Below are 22,684 nucleotides of genomic sequence, written 5' to 3' on the forward strand. Positions count from 1 at the left end.
CAAGACAGTCTCTGTTGCTGAGCTGATTGGGATCAAATGGGATCTTGTTGGGATTCCAGTTTCTGAAATAGTCATCGTCTGGAAAGTGGTTCTAGTACCTGTCGCGGTCGTACTGGGAGCGGTGCTCAGCCACTGGTCGTTGCTCAGGAAATTGCCGTTGGGCCCGGCGCCTCTCGCGAGCGCTTCCAGGTGCCGGCTCTCCACCTGGAGGACGCACCCTGGCGATCGGCGGCGGCATCTTGGGGGCCGGACCGGATCTCTGCGGCCGAGTTGCCCGAGCTCCTGTGGCGTGGTCGCGGTGAAGGCTGACGGGCCTCTCGCTGCCCCGCGCTCCTGCCACCCGCCGCTGCGGGTCCAGCCACTTTGTGAGCTCGCGGCGCTCTGGCTCCTATTTTGCTTTACAATCCCCAAGACTGGATCCTGCTAAGCAGCCACTACCACTGCTCAGGCCCTGACCTCAACATCCCCGTAAGGTACTCAGCCAGGTCTCTGGGCTGTGGGATCTTCATGGTCACAGGGGAGAAGGGTCTCCCCTAGAGAGAAATGGGGTTTTTCCCTTGGGCCTCAGGACACCACCCACTCCTGGGCCCCTCCCACCCGAGCAGCTCCTCCTCATCTTCCTGACCCAAGAATACTGAAGGCACCAGCACTCCGGCACTGACTTGACTCACTTCCAATGATCTCATCCTGTTTTAGGGCTTTAAATACTAGCAATATGTTTGTGACTCCTCAAACTATACAATTACACCTCAAGCCCGGTCTGCTCCCTGAGCTCCCGACTTGTGCATGGACCTGCTACTGGATGACACCCCAGACTGAACATGCCACAGAATGAGCGCCTGACACCGCAGCCGTCCCAAAACCGGGCCCCCCGGCCCCCACCGCAGCTGGCTCCCCCTGCACCACCCCCATCTCAGCTACAGGCGCCTGCTTCCATCCGGCTCAATCCAAATCCCTGAAGTCAAGGTCGACTCCTCTCTCTCAGTCACATCAGCAAGTTCTGTTTTCATTAGCTACAAAATACACCTGGAGCCAATGACTCACAACTGGGCCTCGCCTCCTGACGTTTCTCCCTGCTTCCATCCTCTCTGTCCTCACCCAGCAGCCAGAGCGATCCTGTTGAATTCTAAACTGGATTCTTTCTCTCTTCTGCTCAGAAGTCTGCACTGGCTCCCACCTCACTCAGAACGAAAGGCAGCATTCTTATCCAGCCCCACACAGTCTGCCTTCTTTCCCCATTTCCACCTCATCTCCTACGATGTCCCTCACCTCCTTCCTCCCAAACCCTGGCAAGTGATCTCAAGGCCTTTGCAGTTGCTGTTCTCTTTGCCCGCAGTACTTTTCTTGCCCCCTCCTCAGCTCACTACCGCCCCCTACAGGCCTTCACTGGACACCCACCCATCTGTTGTAACTTCCTAAAAATAAACACAACCTCTTATCACCGGCTTCCCTGCTTCTCCTGAGTGCTACATCTAACTCACTTTATACTTCACACACTAGTTATTCTCTGCAGCCACACCAGAATGTAAGCTCTGTGAGGCAGGGTTTTCTTTTTTTTGTTTGTTTGTTTAAAGCAGTGTTGATTACAAGTCCAACACCCAGCCCAGTGCCTGGCCCCACAGACACCTGGGAACTGTTCATGGACTGAGTAACTGCGTCTGAGCTCCCAAAGCCGTGAAGGTGCCCCTCTGCACGCTGTGCTGTTCTGGTCTCTGTGCCCAGGAGCTCCAGAAGGATAGGGCTGCATATCACCGCCCCCACCACGAGGCCTCTTTTGTCACCGGACCCCTCCCAGGAGGTTGGAAAGATTGAGTCCACCCAGCAAACGCCCTGTGCTGAGCCTTACTTAGTGCCCCGCCCCCACGCCTCCACTTTTGTGGCTCAAAGAGGCATTTATCAGCCAGCAAGAGCTTCTGTTCAGCATGCAGTGCCTGGTGACCCCTCAGCTGATCTCGTTCCAGCCCAAATAAAGGCGATGGTTGTTCCTGTCAGCTTGGGTGGTCCCAGCTGGGGACAGAGCTTCAGTGAGGTTTTCTGGAATGTTGCAGAAGAGTCAGAAGCCCCCGCTACTCCTTCTGGGAACTGTGGAGTCCCCTGTCTAACAACCGCGGGAACCCTGAGGTCCCCCTCCCCCATCTGGGCAGGGCTGGGGGCCACCAACCAACCCAAGGGCAGGAAGGGGCTGCAATGACCCAGGTGGGCCCCCACGGCGCTGGGAGGGGGGCGGGGAGGGGAAGGGCGGGGGCGCCTGACATCACATCCTTCTATCACCCACTGCGTGCCTCTCCTAGAAGAAAGGAGGCAGCGGGCCAATTCTGGGCCTGGCAGCCAGGCGTCTGTCTGCCCACAGAGGCCTCCAGCCCCACCCAGCAGATGCCTGCTCCTCCCGGGGAAGGCAGAGGAAGATCATTACTAGATCCTAATTAACAAAGAAAAGCAGAGATAATTAAGTGGAGAAACATGTGGCTGGTGCTGGAATTGTGATATTTTTAGAAACTTGAGAAAGGACAGTTTTATTTTAAGTTCTCAAGAGCCTGACCAAGTTGGAAGGGTGGAGAGAAGGTGGGGAAGGCTGAGAAGCCAGAGGAGAGTGTGTGTGACTGGGGCTGGGGGTTGGTGGCAGGGAGCTGGGGAGGGACACCATGGAGGCATTCCAGCTCCAGGTTAACACAGAGGCCCAGAGGCAGTAAGTTATCTGACATCAAAGACAGCAAGTGAACTTATTCAAGAGCACAGACAGTTAACTTATCCAAGATCACAGATAGTGTTAACTTATCCAGGATTACAGTTATCTAAGATCACACAGCTCCGAAGTGGAAGAACCAGTTTCCAAAGAGGCAGAAGGGGCCTTGTTCTTGTTCCGGTTCAGCCTGGCATCTAGGCCCAGCTTGGGGCCTCTTTCCAGTAAGCCCAGTCCACACAGCACCTGCTGGATGACAGGAGACCCCATAGAAGAGACAAACCTAGCAGGGGTTTCAATGGGGACAATGACAAGATGTGTCTGCCATCCCACTTGGGCCTAGGGCTTTTCCCTATTTACACCCTCCCTGAAAATAGGTCATAGCCCTTCACCCACAGAGGAGCTTCTCAGACTGGGCCTCAGACAACGCTGGGGGGGTGTGAAGTGAGTGAAGTAGAATTACACCTATTTTCCTCAGCAGAATGTAATTTAACATACACTGCAGTTCCTTAAATTAAAACTAAAATAGAGTTTATTAAGTAGACTATGTGAGGACTTCCTAGATAAAACAGGGGTCAGCCAAGCACTTTGGCCCTGGCCCACAGCAGAGCTCGGGCTCCGGCTTCGGGGACATCAGCGGAAGAGCTTGCCAAGGCCGGGTCTGCAGGGTCTAGTCCACGCTGCAAAGCCAGGCCTTCCAGACCCTCCACACTCCGGCCTGGCCGGCCTCTCTGCCTTGCCCCACTCCGCTCTGGACAGGCCACGCACTCCTCTCCTCCTTGCCTTGGCTGTGCGCTCCAGGACGGCCCTGGTGTGGGACTTTTTCCATTTACAAGTAGGTAAACCGAAGCCCAGGCAGGCAAACCTGACTTGCTGGAGTCAGACAGGAAGTCAGCAGCTCTGCTGTGTCTCTGGGGCCTAGAGCCCCTGCTCTAGGGTGGGGAGGGGTGGAGGGGAGTCTGGCTGCTCTCCCCAAGGCTCCCTCAAGCTGGCAGGGAGGGCTACATGGCTGGGGTCGGGGGAAACCAAAAGGAGAGGAAGCTGGGGCAGGGCGGTTGGGTCTGTAACTCTGGTTATTCTTTGGTTCCCAGACCAGAGGAGCAGTGGGGAAGCTTGGATCTGAACAGCGTAAGGGAAGTAATTCGGTGTGCGGGTGCGGGGGGAGGCCCTTCCCTCTGCACCTTCCCTGGTTCTGAAAGGCACGGGCTCTGTTCCCTGTCTCCCCAGGCAGGTGGGAGATGCACCAACCAAAGGCAGCTCCGTCGGGGAAAGCCCCTCTGTCCTCTCCTGCAGTGCACCCTGTGGGAAGCGGCCTTTCTGGCGAGAGGATGCTTCACTTCAGCTCAAATGCCTCCCTCCAGTAACAGGGGATTCCCTACCTTGCAAGGCTAGGTATGTGCCTTGACTGGGAATCGAACCTGCAACCTTTCTGTTGGAGGACGACACTCCAACCAATTGAGCCACACAGGCCAGGGCTCAAAGCCACCACTATTTGAACATAGTACTAGAATGTTCTTTATTTCTTTGATCCCTCTGGTGTTGCCCAGGACTCAGCTCTCCCAGGATTTGCAAACAGCAGCCTGACATGCCAGACTCACTTATTTTACTCACAAATTATTTCACCTCCTTTCCTTGGGCTCCACCTTCCTCTGTTCCTTCACAGGCTCTTTTCCTTCAAGGTCCTTTAGAGGTCACTGTACTCTGGGCTCCACCCTGGGCCCTCATCTGCCACCTTCATACCGACTGTGCCCAGCCCCATCACCATGCTGCTAGCTGCGAGCTCTAAATACCAGTCAAGACCTGCGAACTTCAATTTGCTGCTGGTTGTCTCACAGGCCTTCGGATCAAGCCTAGGGCATAGGTACTGCAATCACCCTTCCAGATCCTACCTCTAGATCCTAACTCCACCCACCGCTGGGTCCTGAAGCCCACTGCCTGGCTTCATTGCATGAGTTTGCCTTCCACAATCCACCCAAGGTGGGTGTAAATGTGGTTACCGTGGTAACCATAAGATCATGCACATTGGATCCCATCAGGCCAGACCGGGGGCGGCGGGGGGGGGGGGGGGCGGGGAGGGGACACGACCAAACTCATGAGTCTCCAGGCTTTGGGTCAAGGCCTTTAATGATTCTGGCCTCATTCTTTTGCTACCCTCCTCCTCTACTGCTCATCATCCCCTGCCCACCCCTGCTCGGGCTCCAGAACAGCACAGACCTGGGTATGCCTTTGACCCCGTGCTAACTATGTGACTTTCCCTTTTTCAGCCTCAGTGTGTTCAGCTGCAAAATGGGAGTGATGATAGCACTGACCTCACAGGCTTGTGTGAGAGGCACAGGGCCTGGCACGCCTTGCGCTCAGCAAAGGCTGACTGTGGTCATTTCGTGGCTCCCTACCTTTGTGGTGCTGCTCTCAGTCTGGGATTCCCCAGCCTTCTGGGAAGCTTGCCCTGACCCCCAGGTGCAGCTGGTTCCCCCAGGGGAGGAGAAGTGTGGTCTTTGCCTGCAGGTGGCAGCGAATTCACACAGCAGCAGCTGCAGCTCAGGAAACCAACACTGTTCCCCTCATGTTTCTTGGGAACTGACCTGCATGCAGACAAGCCTTGCACGCCCCTGGCGCTCTTGTCTCCGCCTCCTCTCCTCCCTCCTGCCACAGCTAACCTTTTGGTCATCAGTAACAATGGCCCTTCCTTGGTGTCCACATCATGCTTCCTTCTCAGTCCCTTCCCATGTTTCTAGCCACCACTTCTAGTCTTTTACCCACATTGGGACCTACAGTCGCCTGCTCCGGTCACCCTTCCCGTCCCCATCTAAGGCGTCAGCAGAGGGGCTCTTGCACCAGCTCTCAGCTCTCCTTCTCTCTGTTCTGGTTCTTGGGGGGATATTCCGCCTCTTGCCATTTTTCACACCCTCTCTGCTAATCATTCATTTCTCTATTATGCTGTTGCTATTCCCACCTCTAAAATCCTCTCCCTGTCCTTCCTGACCCTAAAAGGTCATCTGTCCCTGGTGAGTCCCATTGCTCTTCCTTCCTGAGCCCACCACCCCAAACGTTCCCACCCGGCCTGAACCTGCTCTTAACCAGGCCTCCTGGGACCTCTGGGCTGCTCCATCCCAGTCTGTTTCAGGTCACCTGTATTTAACCTCTCGTGGCACTTGGCCCAGGTGATCCCCCTCCTTCAACAGGTTTTCACTAGACTTCCAGAACACCACACCCTCCAGGTGACCCACCTGCTTCTCCTTCTCATCTTTCCAGCACCTAAATGCCAGAGGGCCCCAAGGCTCATCCTTGGACCCTGTTCACATCAGACTGTCCTCATCCTCACTGTGATCTAGTTTCATAACAAATACACAGTGGTACCCGGCTGCATGTGTCTAGGAGGACCCTCCCTGATGTGTGGATCCAACTGCCTGAGCTGCCTGCCTACTTGGGGGTCACACTTGCTCAGCACTCAGATTCTGCCCTCTCTCTCTCCTGCTGCTCAGGACTAAATCCTGATGTTGTGGAGGTTCAAAATGAGTCACCCCTAGATGTGCCTCTGTGGTATGCAGATTGTTTTGAGCTAAAGGCAACTACCACATTTCCTTTTGACCTATCGATAGGGCAAGGCAAATGCGTATTTACTAACTGTCTGCCCTTATCCCCCTACAATGTCTCTTTTAAGCCCCCAAGGCACTTTACCTCATTAGCTCCGAATGTCTCATTTTTTTGCCATGTACAATGCACACCCACGTTTTTGGCCCAGATCTTCAGGAAAAAGATCTTTCGTTTTAATTTTTTAATTCAAATGTTTATTTATATTTAGAAACAAAACCTATTACCGTATTCCAGGGTGTTATTTTGCATATGGATATCGTTATTGCTCTCTAGAGTTACACTTTTAATGCATGAGCATAAACAGAATAATTAAAAACATTTATATAGATACGGAATTAGTACTACCCATGTGTAATGCGCATCCTTATTTTTCCTTCAAAAATTTGGGCCAAATATGTGCATTATACACAGCAAAATATGGTACTTCAATCCCCTTTCCTATCTCTGACCCTTTCCTGTATGCAGGGCCTCAGACTCTTTCATGTATGCAGGGTTCCCGTACATATGTATGTATTAAATTTGGTTTTATTCTCTTGCTAATATGTCTCACGTCTATTTAATTATAAAACAGCCAGAAGAACCTTGAGGGTAGAGGAAAGGTTGTTCGTCCCGCACAACGTCATCTTTGTCTTCTCCCTTTTTCTCCTCCCCACATCCATTGTATCAGCAATCTTGTTGACTCTACTTTCAAAATATGTCCAGTGCCCCTGGGCCTTTGTACTGACTGGTGTCCCCCTCCCCATGTTTTGACCTGGATTTCTACTTGGCTTCTACCCTCACTTCTTTTAGGCCTTAACTCTGTATGTTGTCCTCTCAAATGATAGTCCTGTCTCTGCTGTATCAATATTTGTCTGCATGGTACTAGTCACTTTTGAATGTACTGTTTCTTCTTATTTACCTGCCTCCCCCACCAGAATATAAGCACCACAAGGCGAGTGATTTCTGTTTTCCTGTATCTTGTTTGACACAGAGCAGGGACTCAGTACATTTTTTGTCGTACAAATAAATGAACCCAAAGGATTGTGTGCCTAAAGGGTTAGATAGGTAGGATCGATGTTATAGCCGCTGGCAGCCAGAAGGGGGCAGCAAAGAGCTACCCAGTGTGGATGAAAGTGGGGGGGGGGGCGGCGGGGGAACGGGGATGGAGGGGATGGGCGGGGAGCATGTGCACGGCTGAGTGACTTTAACGAATCCCTTAACATCTCAGAGTCTTGTTTCTTCCTGTAAGAAAGGTTACTGGGGGAGGTCACATGTGCTGGTATGGGAAGTCTCTGTAATTGGCAAACTGTAGGCAATATTACCTAATATCCACCTCACAGTGTGGAGGTGGATGGAATGCACAGTGTGAGGAACTGCCCCAACGTCCACAGTTAAGGGACAGGGTAGTTTTACAACTATGACGCAGTCTCGTGAGGGAATATTATAAAGCATTTCAAAGACAGGGGCAAATGCTTGCGTTTTAAGGTTGTGTGTATGTAAATTTTATAGAAAGAACAATGAAATGTAAAATTAATAAGCCCGTGGAAAAATCTGATAGAAATGTATCGCCATAAAAATGCACAGCTATCTGGGCAGTCAAATTTCTGGGGTTTTTTTTTCAAAATTTTTACCATGGGCATGTATTTGTGATTCCTCTTAGGTTTTTATGACCTACTAGAATGTTCCGTGGTTATTACTACACCCGCTATCTGGGCAGAGGCCTGCCCCTTCTCACTACTGCTGCTTCCCAACATATCCTGAACAGCTTCCTTTGCTGTTCCGGGTTTTAGAGGTCACCTTGACGAGCACAGAGGGTGATGCCATGCTGACCTGGAGCCCCTTCCACAGCCGTGCTCTGTGCACGTGCCTGTCGGGGGCTCAGTGACCTGTGGCCCCTGGGACTTGAAGGGCAGAGACGCCCATTGCTGTCCCCAGCTACCCACTCGTCTGGCCCCTGGCCCAGTGCTACTGCAGGCAGGCAGGTGGGTGCGGCGGGGAGCAGGAGCTGCCAGTGGTATGCACCTCTGCAGGCCTCAACGGCTCGGGGCCCTGGGGTCAGGCCTGGGTTACCTCGGCCCCTTGAAGTTAGGGCTGGAGCTCACTCTAGTACAGTGGGGGGCCCGGCCCTATCATCCTCTGCAGTCCCAGGTTCCTCTCGCCTGAGCACCGCCCCTCCCCGCCCCCCGCCCCGATCCTGTGATGCCCCTGGCCCACAGTTCCCTTGACCAGAGCCCTGATATCCCTCCCACTGTCCTCCGAGGCTTAATTCAAGCCGCTCTTCCTTTCTAGGCAGGTGCCTGCCACCACTCAGCATGAGCTAGAAAGGCAACCAGACACCAGTGGGGAAACTGAGGCCCTGACGGCAGATATATACCCAGATGGGACAACATGAAAGGCCTTTTAGAGTCACCTCTTTGGACTCAGAACAAAGCTGGCCCAGGAATGGCTAAGCCCTCGCCCCAGTCTGGGCCAGCCCACCCTTCCAGGCTGCACTGTGAAAGCCCCAGATTTAAAGACTACATTATCTTTAAAGCATAGTTTCCTTCACTATGATTCACCTTCTCAGGGTAGATCTGTTAGGGAAGGTTTCTATGGGAGCCTTCAATAAATGATGTAGAAAATCTGAGAGCCATCCTTAAAAGGATCCCTCCCCTACCTAGGGAAGTCCCCCTCCTTTCTAAGCCTCACCCCCCGAGCACCTTGTTTCCGCACTCCCACTGACCTGGCTTCCCCAGGCGCGGGCCAGCTCGCCTTCGACACTCTGCAGCGTGGTAGTAGCTGCAAAGGTGGGCTCCATGGAAGGTTTTGGGCCCTGGGGGAGGGGCCTCAATAGGTAGGAACAAGGAGCATCTCTCTGATCACCTGAGTGGACAGTTGTCCATGGATGTCTTCTGGTACCAATGTGGACACAGGACATTTAAGACTCGATGGGACCCCGCCCCCAACTTCTCGGCACTGCAAGACCCTCTGGGACTTGGACACAAGTCCAGGGAAAAGGGGATCCTAAAGGGACTCAGATAAGAGTTTCTGCCACTATAAGATTGTTTTTGGAGGTTTTTGGTAGAAATCTACTCCATTTTAGAAGACTAAAAACAAAGTTCATGTCTTACACTCCTGAGGTAGCAAACTAAAGCCCACTCCCTGTTTTTAGAAGAGAGGGAAGGAGAAAGGAAAAAGGCTCCAAGTTTCCACTGTGCCGGGAAAAGGACCGCCTCTTTGTCATGACAGACCATGCCCTCCTGGCCACAGAGGCTCCATCCCTTACTGATGCCCTGGCCAGGTCCCCCAAACACCTCTGTACCCTCTGCCAGCCCCACACTCTGTTCTGCACCTCCAAGGCCCAGTTCGATGTCACCTCCTCCAGGAAGTCTTTCAGAGCCCCAGGAATAATAACCACCACCACCCCCATGGGCTGAGCACTTCCCACAGATTGTCCAGGGCTGAAGGCCTTAAAACATCTCACTCGAGTGTGAGGACAAGGCCCCACAGGGCAGCAGGGTGAAACTGTCCTCTGGAGCTTACCCACCACTGCCCACCATTTGTCCAGTTCCGGTCACCTGGGGAAACAGGTATGGCTCGCTGCATCTTACAGATGAGGAAGTGTAGGCTCAAGGATGTGCAATGAGCCTAGTCACATGACTAGTAAAAGGGGTGCAGGGATTTGAACTGCATCTCTCTGGCACCAGCCTGTGCTTTCCCACAGCCCATATGCTGCCCAGAGATCCTCGGCTACCCCTCCACGTGGCCAGGGCACCAGCTAACATTCCACCTACCCCAGAGACCTGAGCTCCTCTTCCAACATTACCCCCAGATGCTGGCCCGTATCAGGCTTCAAGGATTTTCTCATGGAAGGTTTGGAACAGCCCTTCCTGGGGCAGAAACAGCACTCAATGACCTCTAGTGAACCCTCAGAGGCTCCTAGGAGCCTGGGCACCTTCCCAGCACAGCATGACAAGTAGCATGAGTAGGCTTGGAGCTGGCCCGCAAGCCAGTCTGCTTGGCCCTTCCAGGCTGCCACCCAGTATGGGTGCCAATGCCTGGAAAGGTGCTGGCAGTTCCCTCCCTGAGGGCTGGGGCCAAGGCCACTTTCCCACCTCCTCTTCCAGGCAGCCTGCCATCCTCTCCCACACCATGTGGGAAGAGAAAGCATTTCCAAGGCCTGTCTGTACACAGAGGAGTAAAGGGAAAGCCAATGGGTGGGTGGGCAGGCAGACTGGCATACAGACTGCAGGGTGATGGCTGAGATTCCAGAAACTGTTTAAACGGCAAGATGAGCTGCTGAGTTTTCTTAGCTGTAGATTAAGGCCCGGCCAGTGAAAGAGGTCACCCCCAGAAGGACCCAGGAACTCTACGGTCTGTGTGAAGGCTGCTGGCTAACCCTCTGCCCCAAATGTTTCTCCCTTTCTAAGAGATTTTTTATTTACTTTTAGAGAGAGGGGAAGGGAGGGAGAAAGGAGGAGAGAAACATCAATGTGTGCTTGCCTCTTGACTGCCCCCTACTGAGGAGCTGGCCTGCAACCCAGGCATGTGCCCTGACTGGGGAATTGAACTGACGACACTTTTGGTTCACAGGCTGGAGCTCAATTCACTGAACCACACCAGCCAGGGCCCAAGTGTTTCTCTCTAAAGGCTGACACTCCATGCCACCTGCCCCTAATCCCGGGCCTCCCTGACAGAATGTGGGGAGCCAGGCTTTGGAGCCAACAGTTCCTCACTACAGGTGGGGCATCCCAGGCAAGTCACTGAAGTTCCTGACATTCATAAAAATGGGACAGAAAGAGGTGACAGTGCAACGTGCTGAACTTACAGCCCAGTGCACATCAGGTGTCATACACGACTTTCACTTTGCTGCTTTCCATGCTCATTAAAAATGCCCAGGCCCCTTTTCAGTCTTGCAAGGGGGCCCCTCCGTCCAGGGAGAAGGGGCTGGGGAGCACAGGGGGAGCAGAGGGGAGGCAAAGGGACTGCCTCACTGCATTTCTATTCGTCATCAGCAGAGAGAGGCCTGGGCACGCTTCCCGCTGCTGCTCATGGGATCAGGCCCAGCACTGACACCAACTTAGGATGAAACCCAAGTCGGCACTGGCAGCGGCAGGAAGCTGACTCAGTGGCACCAGCACTGATGTCTATCAGCCCTGGAGCCAGGCGAGTGAACCACAGGCTGCCAACCTGGTCCTGGAGCAAGACAGGCCTACAGAGGGCTGGGCAGCCCGGGGGATGGGCTGCTGGTCCCCGGGACGGTGTGTTCTGGTTCCCAGGGCCAACGAGAAGGGAGCTGTGCAAGTCCACAGGCCTGTGAGGGTCTCAGGAGCATTTGGGCATTCATGTCCCTGCCCTGCCCCTGCTGTCCCCAGCCTGCTTCTTGGGGAAGCACTCGCGTGCACCGTGGTTGTCTGAATCAGGGGGCATCCTCGTCCCACCTTAAGGCCACCTGCTTGTTGTGTGACATGGGCACACCGCACATTGCTGAGACCCTGAACCTCTGTTTCCCTCAGTGAGTCGGGCTCTTGTGCCTGCCTCACAGGTCCGAGGAGTGAATGCGATGCCTCCTCTGCATTCGCTGCTATAACCCTAGTGTCTTGAGCACTGCTGGCCCTAGGAGGGCCTCGGAAATAACTGTAAAGTGACGTCGCATGAAGCAGGTCTGACACCCAATAATCTTTTGGTAAGGGCTACCCCAGATGCATTTTGTCGCTACTTCTACCATCTCCACCTTGCATCTCCATGCCGTTGTTTTCACACCTCTGAGAGCTCTGGGAAAACACCACTGAGGTGGGCCTTGGATCCCTGCTGCTTACCACCACACACCCTCCTCTCCTCTCCTCTCCAAGTCCTGCCTTCCCTGGACGCCCACCTGGAGACTTCCTCTCCAGGAAATCTTCCCCAGCCACTCTTGCTTCCCTTCCTTGCCGGTACCTGCAGCCCAACAGCAGCTGCTGCATCACCATGCCCCTCAGGGAGCCTTGCCCCCTCCAGTTTGATGGTCTCTTGACCTTTCCCCAGAAGCCCAGCAAGCCAGGCTTGGGCATAGGGAGTGAACAGCTCCAGGTGGCAGGGGTCAGGGCGGGAGACACGCAATGTCTCCGGGACTGTGAAGTCAGATCCCCGTACTGCAGGCTCCCTCGGCTATGTCACCGCACTCATGCCGTGGGAAGAACAGGACACAGGCCATGGCGGCGATGGAAGGGGGCGGATGCCTTGAAAGGGGGTTAGGGGAGTCAACAGACCATCTAAGATGGGTGGGCACCCCTTACGACCATGCTCTCAGGTCCCTAAGCAGACCTCCCTCTGAGGTTGGAAACCAACCCACCAACCACCTCATCTGCTCACCAAAGGCAACCGGATCCCTTTTTCAGGAGGCAGAGACCCAGCCCCTTCCCCTGGAGCTCTGGCTGGTGAAGCTTAACAGCCGCTGGTGCCGTGCCCCCCTTCTCTGGCCCAGGTTCCAGCCTGGCATTCCTCCTGCCTCCTGGGGGTGGTGCCCGGTGAGGGGGGGAGAATAGAAGGGCCATGGCCTGGCTCCTGCTTCAGAGACCCACGGCCTGTGTCCCACTGTAAGCGTGGCTCCAGTCTCTGGCCCCCAGCACCACAGCCGGCCCCCCATGCCAAGCAGCACCCTCCACCCCTCAGCTGATGCCTCTTACCAGGCTTTGGGATGAGTCCTTGGAAAGGCCTGGAAGAGAAATAGAGACGGGATTGTCAGGGAGAGGGCCTGGGAGCTCATCAGAAATGTTTGGGGTACATCTAAGACCTGCTGCATCAGAATCTGCCATTGCAACAAGGTGGTGGTGACTTGTGTGCACGGGACATTGTGCAGGAGGAGGGTGACCAGAGTCTCCTGCCGGTTCTGCCCTGGCTGGCTCTGTGACCTCGGGCAAATAACGAGTCTTCATTTCCTCCCCTCTGATGTGGGCCTAACGCCTTTCCCAGGGTGCTGGGAGTGCAGTGGGCAGGTAGAAGGTGCTCATGAAGGCCACCCCTGCTATCGTGGTTGTGGTGCGGTGGCTGGTCTCACCTCTGTGGGGCCCCCTGCACCCTGACTGGCCTGCAGTCCTCCCTCCAACCCCCAGGACCCAGGATGGCACTGGGACAGCCTCACTGTCCTGAGGGAGGGCAGGACCGACTGAAAGAAAGGCCAAGGGTCCCTTGGTGCAAGCCGCCACCCGCGCTAGTCTTGCCTCCTCACCCTTCTTCTTCCCCCACGTACCTGGTGACTGTGAACTTGATCTTGTCAGCCACTGCAAGGATCCTCTCCAGGTTTTGGGAGCCAAAGGTGCAGGGCTTTCGGAATGGGATACCTGGGGGAAGCCCCTCGATGATCACTGAGCCTGGGTTACTCTTGATGCGCTTGTAGGGGACCTGGACTGGGTACTTGATGCCCAAGGCTTCCCCTGTGGGTGATGGACAGAGGAATTGTCATTAGGAGCCAGAGAGAGTGCTGGTGCGTGGACATGGACGTGTGCGGGGTGCTCCATGCACAAGTGTGAAAGAGGACATCTGTCATGCAAGTACCAAGGAAAGGCATAATCGGTGGGGGGCTGGGAGTTAGGGGGTGTGTTGTGCAGGGGCCCTAGGGGATTGGATGAGAGTCTGCTGGGCTGGGCTGAGGAGTGGGTGGGGGGCGTGTAGCTATAGCTGCTGGGGAGAGGGCAGTGGCTAATGTTTCTTAGCATCCTAGCCTGAGAATCTGAAAGCACACCTTAAGGATAGTGCCTTATGGGCACAGCTGGCCCTTCCCACAATGCCCGATCCTCCATCAGCCCCAGGGCTCTGCCTCACCCTGGTTCACGACCGGCCTGGCCTGAGAGGACAGACTGCATTTGGGAGCAAGGAAGGCAGCTTGAGCCCAGCCACAGCGCAACTCACACCCCAGGGCCCTCTTTCCATATATGGGTGTTGGTCTCATTCCTGTCACCAAACCTCAGTGCAGGGCTGCGGCTTGCCCATCCCAGTGACAGCACTCACATCTCACAGCTGGCCCCGCGGCAGGCCGGGGGGCGGGGCACTGCTGCCCCACTCCCAGATGAGGCCTCCCCGCCGCCAGGGGCCATCCCAGAGGCGCTGCCCAGCTGGCCCTCCCATGGTTCCTGCCCACAGCACCAAGGACCGGGTGCACAGCCCTGGGTGGTGTGAGGCTGACTTGAATGTTCGTAGTTCTCCTAGACTTAGATGGGGCCCTCCACTGGGGACCCACCCGGAGACAGGGCAGAGCTCGCTGTGACCCGCTGACGGGCTGGTTGGCAGCATCATCCTCGGTGCCACAGGGTGCCCCTTTATGAAGAAATGCTGCAGAAATCTCTGCATGTCTTGCCCTATAAGAAACAGCTGAGCTCTTTCATGCACTAAACTAATGTTTACCTCATGGACACAGAATGGTAAAATTTGCCTCCTTCCCCTTTTTGCTCTGACTCCTAGGAAACTCAGAACCTGAGGTGTGCCCTGCCTCTAGCAAGTACAGGATTTCTGAGACTTCATGTCACCCCTGGATGCGTGCCATTGCTTCAGCCTGTCTGGTTTTACTCAATTGAGATGTAATTCACTTACCATAAAATTTATCATTTTGAAGTGTACAGTCCAGTGGTTTTTTAATATATTCATGAGGTTGTGAAATTATCTCTACAATAATCCCAGAAGATTGTCATCACTGCAAAAAGAAATCCTGCGCCCATGAGCGGATACTCGCCCCGCCCCTCTCCCCATGCCCTGGTAGCCACTATCTACTTTCTGTCTCTACAGATTTCAGTCTGTTTTTAATTCTTTATCTTGATTTTGTTGCACACTGGTTTATACGCTATTATTGCCATGACAACCTTTTTGAAACAAAAAAAAAAATCAGACAGAAAGGGAAATTTATACCCATAATCCGTGAAGGAGATCACTGCCGTTCCCACTTCTCCTCTCGTCTCCAAAACGGCTCTGGCCACAATGACCGGTGGCCTCCACGTTACAAGCCCTGTAGACACTTGCACTCTTTTGGCAAAAATCCAACACACGTGACCCCTCTCTCCTCCTTGAAGCCTTCTCCTTGGTGTCCACTACCCTGCATTTCCTGGTTTCCCTTCATTCCAGCCACTCCTTCTCCTCCTGGACCTGACCTCTAAACACAGCCTTCTTGGCCTTCAGTCTGGGTCCTCTTTTGTCCACTCTGCATCCCCCGTGGTGTCTCCTCTATTCCCATGACCTAAGTTTTGGTTCCAATCCAGACACCTTTCTGAAGAGCAGACTTCGTCTCCACTCACTCCTCTAACTCAAGCCGTCACAGATGGAACCCATTACCTCTCCCCTCTAACTACCCGCTTCCGTGACGGTGCTGCCCCTTCTTCCTGGCTGACAGTCTGGGTGCCCACCTGTCCCTGGTGTGCCATGTGCTTTACCCCCTTCCCCCATCATGGTGACAGGTCCAGGTACCCCAGTGAGCACGTGGCCATTTCCCTGCCACAGGGATTGGGTGAGGAACAGACATATGACTCAACAGGTACCAATGAGAAACAAGGGGAGAGCTCAGAAACTTCTGCGAAAGAAATAACCTGGCTCTCTTGAGAAAGCCTGTGGAAGAGCCAGCCCTGTCCCTCCTTCCATAGTGTGTAGATGGGACATCTGGACCTGCTGCAGCCATTCTGCCAACAAGCAGGAAGCCAGCTTGAGAGGATGCTGACACTGTGGAAAGACACCAAGGACATTCCTGGGCTGCTGGATCCAGCTGACCCTGAAGGCCATCCTATGGCTGGACCTCCCATGCTATGAGTTTTGGCTGATTATAATGTCCAAAGATAGCTGCACTAATTTTCTTCCCATCCCACATACTCTTACAGTGTAACATCTACACTCCCCCTCCAGAGAACGGGGGAGGGACTTTATAACTGCCTTGACCTATATAGTACAACAGAGAGGACACGGCCTGGCCTTTGGGGCTGGGCTGTGAAAGGCAAACAACTCTCATCCGGCTCTGTCTCTTAGGACACGGGCCTCAGGAGCCCTGACTGACAAGTAGGGATCCAGCAATCCTGGAGCTGCTGTGCTGGAAAGCCCAAGTGGAGGATTTCAGAGACACTGAGAGAGATGCCTGAGGGGCCCCGCTGTTCCAGCAGTCTCCTCAGCCCAAACCCAGGGATCAGACATGTGAGTCAGGAAGCTGCCCAAGTGACCCTGGCCTCAGCCACCTTCTGATGGCACCCTCGGAGACACCCTGAGCAAGGTGGCTCACTGACACCAGGAGAGATAATAAATGATCATTGTTATTTAGGTCACCACGTTTTGGGGGGAGCTGTTCTGTAGTCATAGTAACTGAATCATAAGCCAATTAGCCCCCTTTAACGTTCAAGCCAGTTTTAGTTACTTGAGGCCAAAAAGCATCTGAACTGAGTCTAGCTTGTTTTCCTCCAGCCAGAACTCAGCTGGAGGCCTGTTCTCCTTCCCTGTCCCTGACAACTCAGCACCAGTGATTCTCTCTGAGCACATTGCGACTCCACCCACTTTCTTCCAGGACTGAGGCCAGAGCCCCGCCCAAGAGCACACTCTGGTCTAACTACTGCTCTAACCTCTGAGCTGGTCTCCCACCATCCATCCTCATCCTCTTGCACCCATTTACTTTCCTGCATTTTTAATAAAAGATTTTACTTATTTACTTTTATAGAGAGGGGAGGGAAGGAGAAAGAGAGGGAGAGAAACAGCAACATGCGAGAGAAACATCAGCTGGTTGGCTCTCACATACCCCCAACTGGGGACCCAGCCTGCAACCCAGGCATGTGCCCTGACTGGGAATTGAACTGGTGACTTTTCAGTTTTAGGCTGATGCTCAATCCACTGAGCCACACCAGCCAAAGTCCCATCCAGGAAGATACTTCAAGAGTACAAAGTGGTACCAAACATTTCACTCTTCCTAACAAAATATGAAGCTTATACCATGGATGATCTGCTTTGTTTCCTGGCCAGCTCCTTCATGGCCCATCTTTCCACCTCCACCTCCACCTCCACGATTCAGCTTTCCCCCTGTATCAGGACAAGCCTCAGGGCCTTTGCACATGCCCATTACCTCTGCTGAAATGTCCTTCCTTCACACTCCGCTCAATTAAGTCCTTAACTATCCTTCAGCTCTTTCCTTAAAAGGCCTTCCCTGGGCTCCAATCTGAGGTAAGTACCAAGTTATTCTTTCTTGAGTAGCCTGCTCTTTTCCTGCATGATCGTGGAACAATTCCTCATTGTTATGAGATTCTGTGGGTAGTTGTTGAAAGCCTCTCTCCTCACTGATCTTTGGGGCCCATGAGGGCAGGGGCCATGTGTTTTCTTTACTGCTGTATCTCCAGTGCCTGGCACGTAGTAAGTGCTCCAGAAATATTTGTCAGTGGGGGAAAGGTTTTCCCAGGGGTGACCACGACGGACATGGGAAGCTCCTGCCTCGCTCCCTACCCTGCCAGCTCCCCTCTGCCCAGGCACCCGGGGCTCACCGTATTTCTTATTGAACAGATCTTGGACTTGCTCCCTCAGCGTGTTGGCAATGTCGATCCGGGAGAGTCTGGTGTCATAATTTTCTGCAAAGTGAAAAACAATTATGGATTTGGGCTGTTAAATTAAAAGGCACTTAGTGAATTTTAAGGAATATGATTTTCTAATTATAGGGACCTCCTTCTCTGGTAATTATCAGACCCTTGGAGTGGGCCCCTCCGGTCCTTCAGAGCTAATATCTTGACAGGGATGTGTTTTTCCGGAAGGACGCACGCTGTTGTGACAACAGCAATGAGTTGGAAATTAAGTTAATTGTTGACATTTGAAAACCACCACCACAGCGATCAATAAGCCCTGGAGGTGACAGACACCAGGAAGAGGATCGGTTCCTGCGCCGTGGGGGGCTTGGAGCAGGGGAGGTAAGAGCTCAGGTGACTGGGCAGCCCCCAGAGAGGCAGGGAGCCAGCCTAGCAGCTGCCGGTGGTCACTCACTCACCTGGCGGGTGTTTGTTAAAGAGCCCATATGCCGGCACATGCCAGGGGGACCCCAGATGGGCCCCTGCCCTTGGGGAGGTTACAGCCTGGCACTGCCTTGTGGGAAGAGAGGTGGGGCAGTGAGGAGCCCAGTCATATAAAAGGAGTGGATATGAAGAGCCTTGGGGTGCGGTGAGAGACTCAACTCCCCTCGTCAGAGAAGTTCCAGCTGCCAGGGAAGGAGTGAGAGACTTGACAGCAAGCAGCCACCGCTCTGGGATCTGGGTCCTGTCTCTCAGGGCTCCCCCACCCTCTTCCTGCCATTGGTCTCGCTGACCCATTTTCTCCTCAGAGCCACAGTGACCACCCAGGGCCCACCTAGGAAATGCCCACTCCTTCATAGCCACACCCAGGGCTGCCCTACAGGCCCTCGGATGGTTGTCCTCCACCCTTCACTGATGCTACGCTTGATCCCAACCAAAAAGCTGAGAGGTGATATTGCACCCCCACAGATGGGAGGGGCAGAGCCGCCCCCTCAGAGCTGGCCCTGTCCTGCTTCTGTTTCTCAGCTGCGGTGCACACTCCACGCCTCTGCTCAAGCTTTCCCTTTTCTCCCTGCACCCTCACTTCCTCCTTCCCCTTCTCGGCCCAGCTGCAGTTCCCCTCCTCTAGAGAGCCCTCCTTGCTCTGGGAGACGTCCAGCACCTGTTTTCAGAGCAGTAAGAGCAAGGCTGACTGCCTAACATGCCGCGTGCAGGAAGGTCAGCTGACTCCCCACATGGACAGCGGGTGGCTCCTGCACTCTGTGGAAACCCCCCTCAAAGCCCCTGGGGAGCCTCTTATTCAGAGATGGCAGGCTACAGCCCTGCCCCCACTGCCGACCCACCTCATCCAGCCCCCAGGGCCCTAGGTTGTGGCCAGCCCCACCCCCAGCCTGGCCCTCCAAACTCAAGCCAGGTCAAGGTTGTGGTGCTGGGACTGTCGACCCCATCCTGAGCTGCAACCTTACCTTGAAAGCCCTGTCTCTTCAGGCTCTCGTCCACAAAAGGGTCCCCGGAATCCCTCTCTGGGGGCGGGGGAGAGAAGCCAGGGTGAGCAGGCAGCTAGCTCCTAATACTCAGGGACAAAGGCGGGGGCAAACCCGATGCGGGGGGCAGTGGGGGAGTGCCAGGGAGGACCGAGAAAGCAGAAGGAGGGGTGGTGGCAGAGGCCTGGGACCCCTCCCACACCCAGCCCGCACCTTAGCCCATGGCCCAGTGCAGGGTACCTTGGCTGTCCGTGATGGGCTCTTTGACTCCTTCGGTGAGCAGCTCAGGCCTGGAAAATACAAGTGAGGCTATTGTCAAAGTCTCTCCAAACTGCCTTTGTACTGCACAGCCCTTCTCCCTGGGCCTCAGTCTACGCATCTGTGCAATGGGCCCTTCTGCCTCTGGACAGTTCAGGTCTAGGGGAGCAGGTGCTGCGCTGGACTCTCAAGATTCGGCTGGGAGTGAGACCAGCCTGGTCCTGGCCCGGTGGGGCTGACACCCTACTCTCGGTTCCAGGATGTTGTATCACTGCCATGTCCAGCATCAGAGCCCATGGTCTGAGGGGTTCCCCATAGAGCTGGCTTTAAGTGCAGAAGCCGTCGGGGATGACTATGCGGCACCATAGTCTCGGAGGCATAAAGAAGGCCCGAGGTTTCAGGCTGACACCTAAGAGCTGCCATTTCACTTTGGAGTTGGGGGCCTCGGGCACCAGGCCCAGCTTTCCCCTAATGTCTGTATCTATACAGACTCCACAAAGCCTTTCCCAGACGTGAGGTAACCTGCCAGCGTCCTGGAGGTAGGTACTATTTCCATCATCCCCTTCTCAGGATGAGGAGACTGTGGCATCAGGAAGGTGGGGATCATGCCCAGGGCCTCACAGCTCAAGGGACAGAGTTCAAATTAGACTCCCCTCTCCTCCACGCCCACAGCCTCTCCAGCTGAGGGACATCCTCTCCCCAACTGGACCCGTTTTCAAAGCCAGGTTCCTGGCTCAAAGAGAGGGGAGCAGGCCTTCAAATCCAAGTGTGAGGAGATGACGCCAGGCTATGGAGGGTGCTTTGGCCTGGGAGCAGGGAGTCCTGAGGGGACATCATTCCACTTTCTGAGCCTCAGTTCCCCCAGAAGGAGAAGGGGGAGAGGAGTGGTGATGGAGAGGCAAAGTCTGAGGCCTTTTCCAGCTCCCGAGGCTATGGGCCAAGGCATGGCTGTGCCTCCTCCCTCTCTGGCCCTGGGAGCCCAGCTCTGTGCCAGGCAACGAGCTTCTGCCTAGGTGCCTGCTGCCAGGACAGGCATCCAATCCCCATCCACTGGCTGCCTGACCGGGGGACAGAATGCCCTGAGAGCCTGGCCTTTGGCCTCCCTCCCAGGCAGGGTCCCCGTGTTGCCGCTTGGCCACGTCTGTGGTGGAGAGCTCATCGCCTTTGTGGGCAGCCTGAGCACAAACACATCCTCACACTAGACCTGGTCTAGCATCCCTTCCCTTCAGGAGACGTGAAGGAGTGGTTCTGTTAGCTGTCCCACTCCACCGCGGCCTCCTCTGGCCGGCCCTCCCCCCAGTGCCCTCAGGCTGCCACAGACCCCAGGCCCCCACCGCCCAGACAGCCCTGCACTAGCTGAACAAGGTTGCACTGAAAATAGAGCAGAGTCAGTGCTGTGCAAGGGCTTGTCTGGCCTTTGTCCCGGGTTCCTGGGGGAGAGAACCTCTTGATCTTTAAAATTTCTCGAATGACTGGAGTGTCTTCGTTATTCATGGTAAGCCTCTAGGATCACATCTACATTTGTACTGAGCTGATTCAGGATTCAGGAAGAGCAATCATGTGATTGGAGGGCTGGGGCTTGGAGCCACATGACATTAGCTCAACCTCCTGGCTTCTAAGGAGGGGAGAAGCTGGAGAATGAATTCAATCACGTGTCCAATAGCCCAACCAAGCCTACGTAATGCATCCCAATAAAATCTCTGGACACTGAAGCTCAGTGGAGCTGCCTGTTCGAAGAACAAATCAATGTGCTGGGAGGGTGACATTGTGCCCTGATTTCAAGGGGGAGGGTGTGGAAGCTCTGTGTCCAGTGCCGTCCCAGATCTCAGCCTTCCTGTCTCTTCAATTGGCTGGTCCTGATTTGTATCCTTTCTATAAAGCTGTAATCCTAATACAGCCTGTCATCAGTTCTGTGAATTGTTCTAATTGTTGAACCTGTGGGAGTCATGGGAAGCCAGTTGCTCAGAAGTGTAAGTGGCCCAGGGCCCTTGTACTTGTGGCTGGTGTCTGAGGTGGGGGCGTTCCTGCTGGGGTCTGTGCCCTGAGCCTGTGGGATCTGCTCACTCCGGGTGGTCAATGCCGGGACTGTACTGCAGCACTTCATGCAGAGAGAACCTTCCGCAACTACTTCCCTGGACATCAGTCCCCCACCCGTGAGAGGTGTCCACCCATGAGAGGTGTCCACCTGTGGTTTTAAATTTCCCAAGGGTTCTTTAACTTTGGAGAATCTGATGAAAGCAAGGAACTCTGTCTCCAGAAAAATGCACAAAGGAATACAAAAATTTTGCATACAACTTGAAGAATCTGGGTTAATGTTTTTTTGACCAAAGGTTTAGAAAGTTCAATTTGATTTTGTGCCAACTCTAATTAACAGGTACTGGTTGTCTGGAGTATTGTTTAGGAGGATATGGAGGTCAGGTTCAGGCAGAAAGAGTGTTAATCAGTTAGTGATATCTCCTGCAGGTGATAATTTCTCATTTATATCAACATATATTTTTATGGGCTGAATTGTGTTCCCCCAAATTTCGTATGTTGAAGCCCTAACCCCCAGTATTTCAGAATTTGACTATATTGGAAAATAGGGCCTTTAAAGAGTTGGTTACATTTAAATGAGGACATTGGGATGGGCCCTAATCCATCTGACTGGTGTCCTTATAAGAGGAGATTAGGTCATGCTGAGAGAGACACCAGGGGTGCCTCGCAGAGAGAAGACCATCCGAAGACACAGCAAGGAGGCGGCCATTGTGAACCAAGGGGAGAAGCCTCAGGAGACACTAAACCTGCCAATACTCGGATCTTGAACTTCTAGCCTCCAGAATTGAGAGCAAGAAAGTTGCTATTTAAGCAATGTAGCCTGGAGTACTTTGTTATGGCAGCCCCAGCAGACTAATGTTTACGTACACACATATACATACACAAGAGGTATTTCACATAACCATAAAAGTCACTTTTAAAGTATGCCGATCAGTGGTTTTTAGTATATTCACAGAGTTATTTATGTAGCCGCACTTCTACCTAATTCTAAAACATTCACATCAACTCCAAAATGTATCCTTTTCAAAAGTAAGATTAATGAGAAGTAGCTATTTTTCACTTAATAGTCCCAATGGTATTTTTGCTAATTAAAAAAATGAGGAATAACAAAATAAAGCTATTCAGATGTTCAATCTCTCCCCTCCCACCCTCTCTTAAAATCACCCCGCCCATTGCACTCGACAAGGTTAATCACT

General features: G+C 53.8%; 1 protein-coding gene across 2 annotated transcripts in view; it reads right to left on the bottom strand.

Annotated features, from left to right (window-relative positions):
• GTF2IRD1 (GTF2I repeat domain containing 1) overlaps nt 1-22,684 on the bottom strand; it is a 106,804-nt gene that overhangs the window by 20,612 nt on the left and 63,508 nt on the right. Inside the window, exons 18-22 of one of the 2 annotated variants that reach the window (XM_054589711.1) lie at nt 19,437-19,486; nt 19,179-19,235; nt 17,698-17,781; nt 13,461-13,644; nt 12,898-12,926 (exon numbers count right to left, since the gene is read on the bottom strand). In XM_054589711.1, the coding sequence (XP_054445686.1) occupies nt 12,898-12,926; nt 13,461-13,644; nt 17,698-17,781; nt 19,179-19,235; nt 19,437-19,486 (404 nt within the window). The remainder of the gene's footprint in view (nt 1-12,897; nt 12,927-13,460; nt 13,645-17,697; nt 17,782-19,178; nt 19,236-19,436; nt 19,487-22,684) is intronic. The other variant, XM_054589712.1, reaches the window with a different exon arrangement.

The sequence above is a fragment of the Pteronotus mesoamericanus genome, unplaced genomic scaffold (genome assembly GCF_021234165.1).
Source record: "Pteronotus mesoamericanus isolate MK-2021 breed Mesoamerican mustached bat unplaced genomic scaffold, CSHL_Meso_final scaffold_167, whole genome shotgun sequence".
Lineage (NCBI taxonomy): Eukaryota > Metazoa > Chordata > Mammalia > Chiroptera > Mormoopidae > Pteronotus > Pteronotus mesoamericanus.